Source organism: Ovis canadensis, chromosome 18, assembly GCF_042477335.2.
Source record: "Ovis canadensis isolate MfBH-ARS-UI-01 breed Bighorn chromosome 18, ARS-UI_OviCan_v2, whole genome shotgun sequence".
Classification (NCBI taxonomy): domain Eukaryota; kingdom Metazoa; phylum Chordata; class Mammalia; order Artiodactyla; family Bovidae; genus Ovis; species Ovis canadensis.
Window position 1 is genome coordinate 25,236,792 of NC_091262.1, and position 16,637 is coordinate 25,253,428.

The following is a 16,637-nucleotide window of genomic DNA, read 5'->3' on the forward strand; positions in this document are numbered from 1 at the left end:
GGACACAGAGTTCCCTGCGCTTGTGCACTGACGTAACTTATCCGTACTCTGCTGGCTAACACAACGTGTCTGATCCTTCTGCCGTGGGTGTTGGCAGCGCACGGGGGTGTCGCAGCAGTGCCCAGGGTGGGAGGCACTGAGAACATGCAGGTGTCTAAGTTATCCTGTGGAAACGGAGGAGCGGGGAGGCTGGGAAAGCATCTGACAGAGAAAAATCTGTGCATTCTGGACCACAGGAAGACCTTTCTCCTGAGCAGGAGAGTGACGGGACCTAGTTTGGTGCCCAAACCCACAAATCTGGCCCTGCAGATCTCCGGGGAAGCATGGCTACTACCTACCAGAGCAGCAGAGAACGGGGGTTGAGCAGGCTTCACAAAGCAACGGAACTGGGACCACGACACGCACACAGCAGGAAGAGCGCCCCGTCTCAGCTGGAGGCAGCCCGGCCCTCCTAGCCAGTGTTTACACGGATGGATGAAGTGTGTAGGGGTGTGTGTGTGTTCCACACGATAACTGGGCAACAGCGCTGCCATCAGGTGGGGGAGAGCTCGGATTATTAAGTACCCTGGGACAAACCAGACCGTTCTGTTGACAGAATGCCTCTGCAGGCAAGCATGGGAGGAATATGCCATGGTCTCCAAACTTCCTCTTGTCTGTCTCAGGATAAGTTACTGAGACGGGGTGGGATGAAAGTGCAAGTCGCTCAGTCGTGTCTGACTCTGCGACCCCATGGTCAATACAGTCCATGGAATTCTCCAGGCCAGAATACTGCAGTGGGTAGCCTTTCCCTTCTCCAGGGGACCTTCCCAACCCAGGGATCGAACCAAGGTCTCGCGCATTACAGGTGGATTTTTTACCAGCTGAGTCACAAGAGAAGCCCAAGAATACTAGGATGGGATAACAGCAGCAAAAAGAACTGATGTTTCATGCAACTGCCTCTGCTAAGCATTCTACACAGAAAAAAAGCACTGCATTGAGTTCTGGGTTAGCTGGGGCGCAGCCTATTTTGGCTCCTAAATTCCTTGCTGATAGAAACACATAACATCTTTGGACTTCTGGACTTAGCTGTAAAAAGAAGGGGTTCTACTGGATGAAGGGCTTTCAATCTTTTGTTTTCAGCAGTAAAACTCTTGCCTGGAACAGAACCCCACCACAGAGCACAGGTAGAAGTGGAGATGCTATGGTTTCAGAAGAAACTTGATTATCCTGAAGGCTGGCCCCAACACATCTCCCTGAATCCAGGGCTCCAGAGAACTTGGCTTGAAAAAGACCACAAACAGATGTTGAGAGCCCTTTAAATGCTTTATTCTAAATTTAGGATGGGTGGACAAACTGGATGCATATTGGCTGAACAAAACTCAGTAGTCTGGAAGAAAAAACGTGGGTCTTTGAAAACAGATAATCCTGAGTCTCACATTTACTACTCTGCTAAGCTTCTCAGCACTCCATTCCCTCATCTATAAAATAAGGATACTATTGTGAACGTGCAGGCTTCCCAGAAAGATCAGAGATGTATGCTTCCACCAGCATCCCCTTCATGCTTAAACTGGGGCAGCCACATGCAGGCAGAATTGCATTTAACTATAGTCTTACTATAATCCTATATGGAAACCATTAATACTTTCAATATTTCTCATTATATACAAGGGAGCACCTCAATTAAGCTGAGAAGGTCCAAAGTATACAAATGAAACCGATCTGGCCTCAGCAGATGTCATTACGATTTGCCACAAAGTCCATAGAGCACAATGGAAAGTTTTCATCAATTTGGGATCCCTAGCTTCACGGTGTGATTGAATTATTTGGTATTTTCACTAAAGACCAAAACCAAACTCATAGGGTGCATTGGAAACTGAAACCAACATTTCCTAAAGAATCTGAGATGGGACATTATCTTTCTTTAGAGAATTCCTGACACACAACGATTTTCTTCTGTTGTGATCAATACTAAACGGCATATACCAATTAATAAACGAAAAAGTCTTTCCCGGGTTAAGGTCCAGCTAACTTATGGCTCCTTGGGGTGGGAATACGAGGTTTTACTCTAAGCTCAACCAGATAAAGACAATGCTATACACCAGCCTGATGAAGACAGGTCTCCCACCATTTAGAAAGCAGAAGAGACTCACGTGCCCAAACGTTCCTCGTGCTTTTTGCTGTCCTTTCCCCACACTTCAATGTCCAAAATGCCCATCCTGTCAGAGAAGTAGTGAAAGTCAAACTGTTCCCGCCACTGCGGATTTGCACTCTTACACAGTGTCTAGAAAACATGCAGTTATAATATTTATTTTCTTAAAATGGTATTCATCACTATAGCAGCTACACATTCATTTCATTTCTAAACAGCAGGAAAGCAATCATAATGATGGTTATGATCACTCTTACACAGTTAAAATTTTCCTTTTTGGAAATGAAAGGCATGTTGAGGTTTTAAGGATTGGCAAAACATCATACTCTTTTAGCTGACCCCAGATTCATTCATTTATCTACCAAATTAGAAACAGCACTGCTATCCCCAAGGAAACAATAAATGTTATAGATATACAAAATATATATTTTTGATACATGGATAATATTTATTACACATATATAATAATGACTATTGAGCTGCACTCTCTATATAATATCTCAATAGACATTTTATGGCTCTTCTCTCTTACAAAAGATACTCCTAATTGGTTAATCAAATGGAAATAACATTTTTATTGGCACATCCATTTCAGTGCTGGCTTAAGAACTATATAAATTAACAATTTGGGATCTTAATTAACATCTGTCAGATGCATTACACGAGAAACCCATAACTTGTATGTGACTGCCTATTTCTAAAGTCAAGTTTCCTGAATCCAGTCACTGGAGTCAGAGGAAGACTAGGAAATTCCACTGCAGCCAAACCTAAAAATGAACATGCGTGGTTGGAAAACTCCACAAGTGTTTCCATGTTCTCCAAGAGTTATTTCAAACTGCTTATGTGTTTGGTTCATTGGCAAGACTTTCATTTCTGTTTCATTTACACAAAGATTCAATTTGTGAAGAAAAAGTGAGCAAAAATGCAGGCCACTAAATGCCGGGAACTCAGGGCCAATGATGAAATCCTGGGACCAAGTTTGCTCGAATGGGAAAAAATGAACTGCTTAGACCTCGACTGCAGCCAACATCATATAACATCATCTATGCTGTTTTTCATCATCGTTGAGTTTAAATATATCAGATCACAGAATTTAGAAACTATGCAGAAAAAAAGCCCATTTGATCACAACTTAAGCGCAATATTCCCCAAGGGGGAATGCAGCAGATACTGGACTCTTTCTACACTTCAGCTTAGTTTAAAAGGGTAAGTGAGCTTAGTGATGAATAATTTCTCTATAAATCCTTACTCTGAGGCTGGACGGTTAAAGGAATCTTAATGGAGAGCTGTGCTTATCCTGGATACACTCATTGTGAGGTACAGCCTAAAAATTATCGTCTGCACATTTTGGCCATAACTTTGCTGCAATTTTTTGCATTTCTCATAATCAACAATTCTACAACGTAAGCTTTGGTTCTCTACTGCTTACGCTGGAGTAAATGACCTTTAATATTTGATTCTGCACTGAAAATTGTGCAGGAGAGACATCCTCCTGCCCCGCTAAGTCATTCTGTCACTAGTCTGCTTCAGGTAAGTCCGCTACCCTGGAAAGCCCCAGCTGCAAATACCCTCGGGCCTATTTTCAAAGTCTTCCACTCTGATGTTTTTCTTCCTGTGTGGCTTTTGGCAAGTGACTTAACTTTCAAGTACCCTAGTTCCCTCAATCCATAAAACATAGGAAATATTCCTGTCTGACAGTTATGTAAAACTAATTAATTACCATGGTTTGTAGACTAGGGTTTTTGAAATAAAAACCACACCGAATTACTGAGATTAAAAATTAAATGGAATTTGGATCAGTGGAATAAGATGATTGATTTTTAAAGACAGCTAAAAAAAAAAAGCTATTACTTTTGTTCAAAACAAATCACTTTTAATACTTTTAGATAGCTTTTTAAAAAAAAATCAGAGCAAGAAAACAGCAGTATTAGATGTCTATTTTTGGTGTTCACACCAACAAGTAAGAGAAATCCAGGAGTGTATACTTTTGAAAATATGTTTAGTTAAACTCAAGCATTTTAATTCAATTATAACATATTACACTATTTTATTTTTGTAGGATTTTTGGAAATAGTAATCCTTTTCAGCACAATCTCTGAAACACAGTTGTTCATTTTCAAAATGAAAATAAGCCATGCATTCAAATCTATTGTTTAATAAACTTTCTCTAGCTTCAGTGACTATATTAAAATGAATGACACTAAGCAATCAAATGCCCATATTAACAGACAGCATCTGTACATTTATTTTGTTTTCTGGGGTGCTCCTAATCCACACAGGAGATTTAAAAATAAATTTTGTTCTTGCAAAGTTTAGAGGGGGAAAACATACATTTTTTTTCCATTTGTTTTCATCTTAAAGACATTGTTCTCCTTAAGGAATTGACAGAACTTACCTTACTTTTATACCTCTGATCTCCCAGTTTTAACTGGACAAACATCTCTGCCATGCTTCCGCCTGAGACATTCCTTCCTTCCAACAAAGTTATACTTATAATCCCATTCCAGAGTTGGTTCTTTTTCAAGGACTCTGAGAGCCGGAGGTTGCGTATCAAAGAGGACTGAAGCAAAGAAATAAAGATGACATATAAACTTGCTGATAATTCTTGAGTGTGACTTTGGTGATCAGAGGGGGTGGTCCAGCTTTCAGTATTCATGAGAAATACCACTCCCTGCCTAGTGAATGTGTTACTATTCTTCACTGGTTCTGCAAACCTGCAACCACAGCTAAGTGACTTTCTTCTCAAGCACTGGACTTGGAGCCTCCAGTGAAGGATGGATTCAAACAACACTTGGCACCTGGCACTGTCCTCCCACCCACACATGCTCTTTGGTAGAATCTTCCAAATGGGCCTTTGGCTACTCCGATAGTAGGAAGGGAAGAGAGGCATTCTGGGAAACAGAGATATAAGAACCAGGCACTGCTCTGCAGGGAAACAAACTACCTCTGGGTATTTCGAAATTACGGCTTTGAATTTATCCTTCACATTGAATCCGTTTGCACCTCCCTTTATTTCTTGTTGTGCTCACTGCCTAAGTCGTGTCCAACTCTTTTGCATGGACTTCTTTGTCCATGAGATTTCCCAGGCAAGAATGCTGGAGTGGGTTGCCATTTCCTCCTCCAGGGAATCTTCCCGACCCAGGGATCGAACCTGAGTCTCCTGTATCTCCTGCACTGCAGGCAGACTCTTTACTGCTGAGCCTTATCCCTTAGGGGACAACAAAAAAGCCTAATAGTACTGCAAGATTCACAGGTCCAGATACAGCCTATAATAGGCTTGCCAGCCAAATGAGCTTTGCAGATCTGGTGGGAGGGGAAGGTTGGATAAAGAACACAGACCAGGGCATGGGACCCAGTAAGTGTTCAGTAACTGTTACCTTATTTTTTTTTTCCTTTTCTACATCACACACAGCTTAAATAGAATATAGAAAAAGGCAAATATCCCCTAGAATTAAATTATGAAGAGGACAAGCACACTTTATTTTTAATGTCCATTATGTAAATCTTCAAACACACACACAAACAGACCAGCACAACAAACCTCCATGTGCTTATTCACCACATTTTGTCATCTTATTACATGTTTCCCTGCTTCCCTAATATTTTCGCTGGCTGAAATATCTGAAAGAAAAATACTTATCTGTTTTTGCATAAGCACCATGCCATGATTATACTCAACACAAGTAACGTCTATTCCTTTAACATTGTTAAATACCCTGAAGGTCTCGACAGTGTCTTTTTATGGTGAGTTTGTTTGAGTGAGAATCCCTGACCCGATCCACAGGCTGTGTTTGGTTGGCAGAATTCATTCACATTCTCCACTCAGTAAGTGAGATGGCACGAGGGTAGACGGCTTAATTTGAAGGAGAAATAAATGGGCAGAAGAATGGAGATGGTGTCGAGCATCACAGCAGAGCAATGAATTTCTAACACTATATATTCATTCCTGTCATCTGCTCACTATATCTTTGAGATCATTTAGGCATCAATTTGCTTGGACACCGGTTACTCACAATTTATCACAACGAACGGTATGTCAGTGCGGGGTTAATTACATGCCAGCTTACCTCATCCAACACACGTCACTCCAGCCTTCTTAATAAACGATGCAGTAATGCCAAGCGTTTGGGTCATTTTATGATTTCCTTAAACAAAAATGTTTAATATCTGTGTTGCTTTTCTCTGCAAACTGGAATTCACACACACACACACACACACACACAGGTTTGAAGGTGCAGATACAGAACAGGAGAGGGAGAAGGGAAAATAATTTGTTTAAAAAAGAAAAAAACGCTCCCCTCTTGAAAACAGGAACAATTATTTCTCTAACTTCTATCAGAAGTTGGGTTACACAAAGAATACATTCAATCATGACAATCTATGAAATAAGGTTAAGTAACTTTGTATTTGTTAAAGCAATGCATACCATCAGAATGTATAGACAGGTACATATATAAATACGTATGAAGATGTGTTTACACTCTATGTGTGTGCGTACAGATACTTTTAAAACATTCTCTAGCTTACTAAGCACACAGGCTGAAAACTTCCATCTTTAAAAAGAAAATGAGAATTTGATTCATACATCCTGCTGCACTTTCTTTTTTTTATGATTCCTCTTCTTAAAGTTTGACTTGCCAACCAATAAGCTGAAGCATGACCTGTCCCAGGGCCATGCTTCAAAGTTCCGACAGATATATTCCTCCCTAAACACTGCAACTATTTCAAAATCCTTTTTATAAAGAAGGGAGTAATGTCCACAAGGGATCAAAGGGCATCCTACAGTCTGGCAATTGCCTAAGAAAAATGGCAGTGTTTCCATGAAATATGCCCTAAAATAATTTTGTGGCTTGGTATGTCCTAATTTCAAATTGGATGTTTATCTTGGAAAGGCTTCTATCTAACTTGTCCATAAAACAGCCCCACTTAGCTCTATGAGCTCTGTGAAAATGGAATCCAAAGCTGGTTATTAACGGGGCCAAGAGATAGGTTCCATATGGCGGAACAGCATGGGAGGGCAAGGCAAAGGCCTACACCAGGCCCGGCTTGGCTGGAGCTCCTGATCAATCCAGGGACACTCGTTGCATTACACTCTAACATCTGGATTATTGCTTGTAATGTCCCTGGGAAATATCCACTTTCCATCAAAGCCTTTATCTATCTCAGTCGGACTTTGAACATTTTAGCATTTAACGCAGTCATGTTTGATGTGATGGACTTGCTCTTCGCCGTCCAAGATTTTTTTTTCCCTTGCTAAAGGCGGGGTAGGAAAAGAGAAGTATTTATTGCATAGTTCACAGATAGAAAAGGACACGGGCCCTTTATTCTACGTATTTCTAAATATTTCTGCAAAGCCCGCTACAAGGTTATGTCCAAAAAAGAAGATTCATCTGCAAGCGATGCGGTCTAGGATGTGAGCATGAGCTTTAAACATGTTTCTTAATCACCTTCGCATTTCTCTTCCACCCTTGAGACTTGTGATGAGGTTTAAGAGGCAGGGTCTGGGATGGGGGGATGCCACCTGGGCCATCCCGTCTGTGCTCGGATGCAGAGCTGGGTTCTCTGGAACTTTTGTATTCTTCAAACACCCCCATTCTCCCCACCATAAATAGACTCCTCTGCACTCACTCTGTTAGCTCAATAGCTCAAGTTTTCATGTCTGTGCCCAAGCCCTGTAAGTGAAATTCGTCATCTTAATGCAGCCTGGAATGTGAAAGGAGAGAAGGAAATGACCCATCAAAGGGAGAAGCCCACCCCACCTAAGCTGAAACAAACACCGGGAGATAGAGCAAAGCTTCTGGGTCCTGACCCTAATTTCTCAGCAGACATAATGGATAAAATACAGCCCAGCAGGGTTTTGCTATTTTTCTCCTTCCTCCCAGAGGATCAGAACATTTTACTATTTCTATGTGGATTCATTCATCGGCTCTCCTCCATGGCCCCCAGCCCTGCCAAATCTACTCCCAGAAAGAGTGACTCTTTCCTGAAATGTGCAACTTAGTTACGACTAAGGGAAAACAAGTTGGGATATTTAACTTAGAAACATACTAACTTTCGTAAAAAATGAAACAGATTCCAAAACATTCATGTACTCCCAGGTCATGAAAATTTCACAGGAAGGGAAAGAAGAAAGGGAGAAAGATGGAAGGTACAGGCTGTGGGGCTTTTCTGCTCACTTCCAGCATGCGGAGAATTCTCAGGAGTTTCTGATCTAGGAATAGACTCTCAGAACAGTGGATGGGACTTTCCTGGTGGTCCGGTGGTTAAGAATCCACCTGTCAATGCAGGGGATGGGGGTTCCATCCCTGGACTGGAGAGATGCCACACGCTGTGGGACAACTAAGCCCGCATGCCACAGCTCACCCCCGAGCCGGGCTCCACAAGAAGAGGAGCCAGTGCGATGCGAAAGCTGGGCTCCTCGGCTAGAGAGGAGCCTCCGGTCATCGCAGCTGGAGAAAGCCCATGCAGAGCAATGGCGACCAAGCAGAGCCCAAAAGAAAAAAGCAGTGAAGAGATCTGCCTTCCAGGGACATTAAAAGAAAAAAAAGGATTACAGACTGGCAAACATACATCATTGGAGGCTTCTGGCCCAGCAGCATGCTGTGGAGATGGCAAAGTGGATTCCAGGACAACTACTCATCCTAGGGAAACATTACAGAGGAAACCCTAGGATGATGGACATAACAGCTTGATGTGTCTGTCCATCCCAAGCCAGGAAGAACAGCAGAAAAATCAGATTTAAAGAAGGATCCTGACAGGGAGGCACAGAGTCCAGGAGCAGAGGAAACACCTATAGTCATCAGAAGCAATGTGATAGTTAGTGATTGCTGTTATTTAGTCATTAAGTCATGTGTGACTCTTTGCAATCCTATGTACTGTAGCCCACCAGCCTCCTCCGTCCATGGGATTTTCCAGGCAAGAATACTGGAGTGGGTAGCCATTTCTTTCTCTAGTGATACCACCGTTCATAATTAACTATGCCAAACAATACCACTGGGTAACAATTCAAAGCATTCCCTTGGGTGGCAAAAAATACCAAAACATTTTTAAAAAGTAAAATTAGGGGCACTGAAAAAACGTTTTTACAAGGTTTTCCCAGTAGGCCTACCTTAGTGGCACCAATTCCTGTACGGGTACTTTTTAGATCATCTCAGAGATGGAAATTTAAAAATACGTGTTCCCATGTTGCTAATACATCTTAGTCTGATTCTCACTAATTATCTTTCCTGAGTCATTGTGAGGAAGTAGAGAGTGAATGGGGACAAATGCATAAACAAAAATGAACTAACTTTGTAAGCAAACTGAAGAGTAAAGCAAGATTCCAACCATATTGTCAATGCTTAGAAAAACGAGGGGAGAAGACACAGTCTATAAAAGCTTTCCATGAAATATTCCTTTCAAGCTTTTTCAGCATGTAAAACTACTGCTCATTGTCAACAGCTTTTATAGCATGACATGAGAAGATCCATATACTCATGCAACAGGCTTCCAGAAAGCTCCTACTTGGCAGTTCCTTGTATCATCTGAAGAGAACCCTGGCGGCATAAATTCTCCTAGAACGACACACAGATTTTTGCATGGGATATAAAGCAAGCCTTTTAAATTTCCCACAGAGGCATGGACATGGAAGATGAGACATATTTATAGACGAAAACTATATCATAGTTCCAAGGATATGAATAATCTGTGTGTGCAAAGATATTAAAGGATTACTTTATTTTTTAATCAAGAGGGACTATCCTCACTCGCTGTTTGAACTTAAAAATTAGATTATGAGAAGATTTTTAATTGATAAAGTCTATAAATACCCAATGACCCTCAGGGTTCTGGACTGAGGAGGGAAAAAATGAAGGCCATGTTGAGTAAATAAGATTTCCCTTTTCACCCTGATCTCCAGGAAACTCAAAATTAAATGGCTGGTTCATCTGCAATAATAATCATCAACTAGTATTTCTTTTTTAAAAAATTTTATATTGGAATATAGCCAGTTAGCAATGTTGTGACGGTTTCAGGTGGACAGCAAAGGGACTCCATTATACATATACATGTATCCATTCTCCTCAAAACTCCCGTCCCCTCCAAGCTGCCACATAAGAGTGAGCAGAGTTCCCTGTGCTCTGGAGTAGGCCTTTGTTGTTTCTTGATTTGCAGGCCTTAACTGCTGTAGTCTGTATTTCTACGGCTCTCCTTCACTTAAAATAGGTCAAGGGCACCCCTAAGCAGGACTGGGACTAGGGTGAGGCGAGACAGGCATTCAGGATGAAACATTTAAGGAGGTGCTCATGCTCAGGCGTCTGTGAGGGCAGGGCTGGCCCCAGAGCCCCAGTGCCTACTCGTGTTATACCCCAGGCACCTTGCCTGCCTCACTCTAACCCCAGGAATCTAAGATCCAGCAGCGCTCCCTGCAGTTCTACAAGCCCTCTCCCTCTGACATCCCTGGCTTCACCTCCTATCTTCCCAGCATCCCACGCCACCCCCTAGTCCACAACAGTGGTTCTCAAACATAAATATGCTTCCAGGTCACCAGGAAGGCTCACTAATAGGCGGCTGGGTCCTGTTTCCAGAGTTTCTGATCTGAGAGCCCTGAGATGGAGGTCCAGAAATATCTGCATTCAAATGATTTCTGCTGATGCTCCTGGTTGAGAGAGCTCAACTTTGGAATGAACACAGAGAGTCTGGAGAGCTTGCCACACACATTATTTTGTGAGTGTCATGTCTCAATGAACTTCTTCCTCCTCACTTGGTGACATTCACTCCTGTCTCCTTTCACTCAGTTCTCCAGCCTACAACCCATCCCACCCACCTGCAAGGTCAAGATAAGAGTCTAGTCTCTGAATACCCCACCTCTCTACTCAGCTCTCCTAATCAGATCAGTTCAATTCAGTTCAGTTGCTCAGTCTTGGCAATCCTATTGACTGCAGCATGCCAGGCTTCCCTGTCCATCACCAACTCCCAGAGCTTGCTCAGACTTATGTCCATCAAGTCAGTGATGCCACTCAATCATCTCATCCTCTGTCATCCCCTTCTCTTCCTGCCTTTAATTTTGCCAGCATCAGGGTCTTTTCCAGTGAGTCAGTTCTTCACATCAGGTGGCCAAAGTATTGGAGTTTCAGCTCCAGCATCAGTCCTGCAATGAATATTCAGGACTGATCTCCTTGAGGATGGACTGGCTGGATCCCCTGGCAGTCCCAAGGGACTCAAGGGGACTCAAGAGTCTTCTCCAACACCACCGCAGAAAAGCATCAATTCTTTGGCACTCTGCTTTCTTTATGGTCCAACTCTCACATCCATACATGACTACTGGAAAAACCATAGCCTTGGCTAGATGGATCTTTGTTGGCAAAGTAATGTCTTTGTTTTTTAATATGCTGTCTAGGTTGGTCATAGCTTTTCTTCCAAGGAGCAAGCGTCTTTTAATTTCATGGCTGCAGTCACCATCTGCAGTGATTTGGAGGCCTAAGAGAATAAAGTCTGTCACTGTTTCCACTGCCCCATCTCTCCGAATACTGCATCAGTTATGATGTCCAAGTCTTACTCATCTCTGAAGTCTCAGGATGGCATTCCCGCCAATATAGTATGTGCTCAGTGAGAGGGTTTTGGACAAAAGTGATTCTAATGTCACTGAGATGACAAATTTGTGAAAAGTGGCTCTATTCTTCTGGGCTGGAGATACACAAGGTTTGAGAATTCTAATAGATTCACCACCTTAGCTGAGCATGACTGAGGCCCCCAGAAATGAGAAAGACCTCTAGAAACTATTCTGTCTAGGATAATGCTGGCCTAAATGGCAACCCACTCCGGTATTCTTGCCTAGAGAATCCTGTGGACAGAGGAGCCTGGTGGGCTGCTGTCCATAAAGTCACACAGAATAGGACACGACTGAAGCAACTTAGCATGCATGCATACATTGGAGAAGGAAATGGCAACCCACTCCAGTATTCTTGTCTGGAGAATCCCAGGGACAGAGGAGCCTCGTGGGCTGCCATCTATAGGGTCGCACAGAGTCGGACACGACTGAAGCGACTTAGCAGCAGCAGCAGCAGCAGACTTCATAATAATGCAGCAGAAACATCGAGGTTAAGATATTCAGCAGTGTTACTTCTAGATGGAGAGGGAGATAATAAGTAGGTAGATAAGGGATAGATAGACATATAGATAGACGAAAAAATTAGGTAGACATATATAGATAGGAAGATAGAAATAAACAGATATATGAATATATACGGCTGTTTGGGATATACCATCCTCCAATCCTTTAAATTTAACCAAGAAAACAAAACAGTAAAAGGTGACACTATGGATAGGCATTTGAGTTCAGTGAATAATGTGTGAAAATGAAAAACAACAGAACAAGAAGCACTCTACTAACTGGGGAAGTGGTCCAGGCGTGATACTCTCATTTTGGTTCCAAATAGACCACACTTCTTGCAAAGGGTTTTGCTTGTACTACTTCCAGGATCAATAGTGCAATAAGGGTGAAACTGGTGAACTCATTTCACTATTGGTGAAGTGAGTTCAAGTAGAGAAAGAGGTGGAGTGACGGAAGGCGTTTACTTCTAAGGTGGAGAAGAGGCATTTTTTCCACTTTAAGCAGCTTCTTCTCAACTCAAAACTGTATGACAGACAAAACAGCCATCAGAACTTCCTTCTGGTTCTCACCTGGGCTCTGCTCACCAAGCACATCATGACAGACAGACAGACAGGTGTATAGACAGACAGGCAGACAGACTTAACAATCTTCTCTCCAAATTCTTTGACTGTCCTCTTTCAATTTAAGTTTCTTCAACTTCCCTGGTGGCTTAGACAGCCAAAAATCTGTCTGCAAATGCAGGAGACCTGGGTTTGATCCTTGGGTTGGGAAGATCTCCTGGAGAAGGGCAGGGCTACACCCTCCAGTATTCTTGCCTGGAGAATCCCATGGACAGAGGATCCTGGCAGGCTACAGTCCAGAAGAGTCAGACACATCTGAGTGGCTGAACACACGATATATTTAATATAACATTACATGATATAATACAATGCTGGGATGCCAAACAGAACAGATGGAGAAAAGCTAAGGTTAGTGATAGCAGGGAGTGGCCAGCACTTTTAGGCCTGGGGTGGGAGGGGCGGAGGCCTGGTGCAATTTTCTGTCAAGTTCTAGGTAGTAAGAATTAGGCTCTGTCCAAGGACTCTGCTCCACCCTGCCAGCCAGGGGCAGTGCACACGCCGATGAGCACAACAACGCTCCAGTCAAATTGTATTTACAGAAGCAGATACAGGGTTGGATTTTGCACTCAGGCTGCAGTTCAGTGATCCCTGGGCTATAGAGAGAAAAAGAATGCACGCTCGGGTCAGAGGTACCTGGGAGAAGCAGAAACCACAGCAGGGCTGGCTAGTGGAAGGGACAAAGGCAGACACCACGTGAATCAGAGAAAAGGGAGAAAGACCCTGACTTCTCCCTCGTCCCCCCCGCAGCACCCTGCCCCTCCCTCTCAGCCAGTCAGAGGCCACCTGACAAAGGGACAGAGAAAATGTGTCCTGCAGCGCTCGGCCTCTGTGATAACGCAGGAACCTCGCTAGACAAACATGAAGCCGCACACAGCAAACGGTGGATCCACTAATCAACTGATGTCATTCTGAAAAAATGTTGCCCTACACAGGGATGTCTTTTACCTGAAATGGCTGTCATATAACTGCATAAAACAATCAAAAGAGGAGCCATATGACAATAAATACTTATCTCGGTACAAATTATCTAAAATAAAGAAACCCCGTAACTCAAAGGGCACATGGTCACCCATAATACTCTCCCAAATGAAAGGGGGGTGTGTACAGTTGCAGATTTTCTGAATACATCAGTGACCTACCAATTCCACTTTTTATCATCATGTTTCTATCCCATTAGACTATTTGACATAAGAGAAGTAACTGCTATTAATTTTCTAGCTCTGTGACTGTGATATACATTAGAGAGCAGGAAGGTATGGAAATAGATCTATTCACAGAAAAGCTTATGCAAAGGCAATGTCTGAAAAAAGGCAGGAATCTGATTCAGGCCCTTTAGATCAGATTTGCAGCTCTCTCTTTAAAATGCTCCCTTGAAGGTAAACAAAGGCTTTTGCATGAAAGCTAAAACTACTTTCACAGGCAATCTCTACATATTCACTGTATTCAAACCAAGGTTAGTAACAAAACCCAGGAAACAGGGTAGCCCTTGGCATTCCAGTGGGTAGGACTCTGTGCTCTCAGTGCCGAGGACACTCGTTCAATCCCTGGTCAGGGATAGAAGCCCATAGGCCGCATGCTGCAGCCAAAATATATATATATATATATTCAAGGAAATGCTTTAGAAGACAGTCCATAAAGACTGCCACTCTGGGTGATGCAATATTATAAACTTATGAGTTTAAGAAGCCGTTATTTAAATAAAGTTATTATAAGAATAAGATTGAGGTGAAAGAGCCAATGACATTTTATAGGTAATGCATCACTTAGAACTAGCAAAATTTTATATACTCAGATTAAATAATCTTCTTTATGTTAAATGTCTGCTTTCTAATTTTTAAATGGAAATCCTTAAAAAAAAGCAGTTTATAGTTTAAAACTACCAAGGGAGACTGATCAGGGTATTTTAACTACTGTTACACAGAGTTAATCACAGAGACTATAGATTTTCCCTGTGACTCACTTTAATGAGCTAAATTAGAACTCATCTCACTTTTGCCTCTATAACTGCAGGCTCTAAGTAGCAAAAAGTCACCCTAACAATTGAAATTCTGCACCAATCCATAAATTGCATCTCTCACCCATGGTCATAAGTAGCTTTCAGTGACCTCTATTCATCAAAGGTTTTATGAAACACTGTGTACTAGGTGCAGGCATTTATTAAGTCTCTGAGACCAGTGCCCTGAAGTCAAAATTCTAGAAACTACAATGAGAGGGAAAAAAGAAGACAGTAGCTCAGTGGTAAGATGCCACTCCGCAGCACAGACATAAATACTGCTCTCCAGGATCCTCTGTTCCTATCCTAGTTTTGATATCTTTATCCTGGCCGGCAACATTTTTCTCCCCTCTTCATTCCTTGGGCCATTCTTCCTAACCTCTCCTGTCCTCCCTAGACTCCAATATTCCCCAAGCTCACAATTTTTCTTTCTAGCCTTTATGTTCTTCCACAAACTGCCAGCGCTCTTCCACAGGCCGGAGCTCCCTAACTAAAGATGGTTATTGATGTACAGTACCAGTGTTTTAGTGCAGAGGCAGAATCAATAAACGAGAAAATACTGCTTTGTCAGGTTTCGCCGGAGCATGCTGGGAAACTTTACTGCTCCGGATGGTTACAGCATTGCTTAATACGCGAGAGGGAGAGCCAGCTCCCTTCTGCGGAGAGCATGATGTTCTCCTACCCTCTAGTGACTATAAAGGAGTAAGACAAAAGTTGGAAGGATTTTTGAGATGGCTTCACATGATTATTTATTGCCTCTTAATTTTATATCTAAAAAGAACAAGAGTTCTGAAAACCCAGTGAACAGGTAGGATTAAAACAAAGCTAAATTTTAAAAAAAAAGCTTAGCCTGGTTATATTTAAAGGGCTCCCAAAATGCAAAGGATATACATTTTAGGAAGAGTCAGAACTTGGATTCCTCTGGATTTTAAAAAGCAAGGCTTAGAAAGTTTGCCTTCCTAAATGACTAGTCAGGTTACAGATCTCTCTCTCTCTCTTTCTCACACACACACACACGCTCTTATAACGCACAAAATCTTTGTTTCAATCTCCTTATTTTACAGCGAAGTAAGCAACTACAGGTTAGAAATGAGAACTGGTATACATCTGTGTACAGGTGTGTGTAGATAAATAAATGCATAGACAGAGCTTGCCCACGCACCCTCCCCTAACACACAGACCCATCACAGGCAGCTGCATCTTGCTTATTCCTCTTCTGGAAGTAGCAGAGCTGAAGTAAGTCATACAGAGTTTTTGGGGATTCGTTTACATTACGTGAATTTTGACAGTTAGTCACTTCAGTGACAATGTGTTACCTTCAGAACCTGATGAATTGATAACACATCCCTATCTTCAATTGCACCCAACTACTTTTCACGGAGAAATCTTTTTAAAGAAACAAAGAAACACTCACAAAAATAAACAAATAAATGGTAAAATAGAAATAGTATAAAAAGGATTTATAAAATATACCACATATTCCTCTCAATCTTTCCATTGCTCTTAGAGCACCAAAATCAGCTTCTACCTAATGGTAAATAACTTTCTAAACGACTAAGTCTAACTGCACTGCAACTACAAATAATTCAAGCTTAATGAAGTGTAACATTCTTTTTTTTAATTTATTTATTTAATTGGAGGCTAATTACAATATTGTGGTTTTTGCCATACATTGACATGAATCAGTGGTGTACATGTGTCCCCCATCCTGAAGTGTAACATTCTAACATGGCCAGCACATATAAAAGTTCACTTCTAAAACAAGCATAAGTCTAACATCTGGTTATGCTGTTATTAAATGAAATT

At 42.0% G+C, this 16,637-nt stretch overlaps 1 protein-coding gene across 25 annotated transcripts in view; it reads right to left on the reverse strand.

Moving 5' to 3' along the window:
* Positions 1–16,637, reverse strand: part of MCTP2 (multiple C2 and transmembrane domain containing 2) — a 270,449-nt gene that overhangs the window by 134,805 nt on the left and 119,007 nt on the right. For 18 of the 25 annotated variants that reach the window (XR_011250196.1, XR_011250197.1, XM_069558923.1 and 15 more), the window contains 2 exons: positions 4,524–4,688; positions 2,130–2,260 (listed from right to left, as the gene is read on the reverse strand). Coding sequence is in view for 22 of the 25 variants with exons in the window: in XM_069558923.1 (XP_069415024.1) it covers positions 2,130–2,260; positions 4,524–4,688 (296 nt within the window). In the remaining 3 variants the exon portion in view is untranslated. Of the gene's footprint in view, positions 1–2,129; positions 2,261–4,523; positions 4,689–6,195; positions 6,274–16,637 lie in introns of those variants that run through there. The other 7 variants (XR_011250198.1, XM_069558938.1, XM_069558939.1 and 4 more) reach the window with 2 other exon arrangements.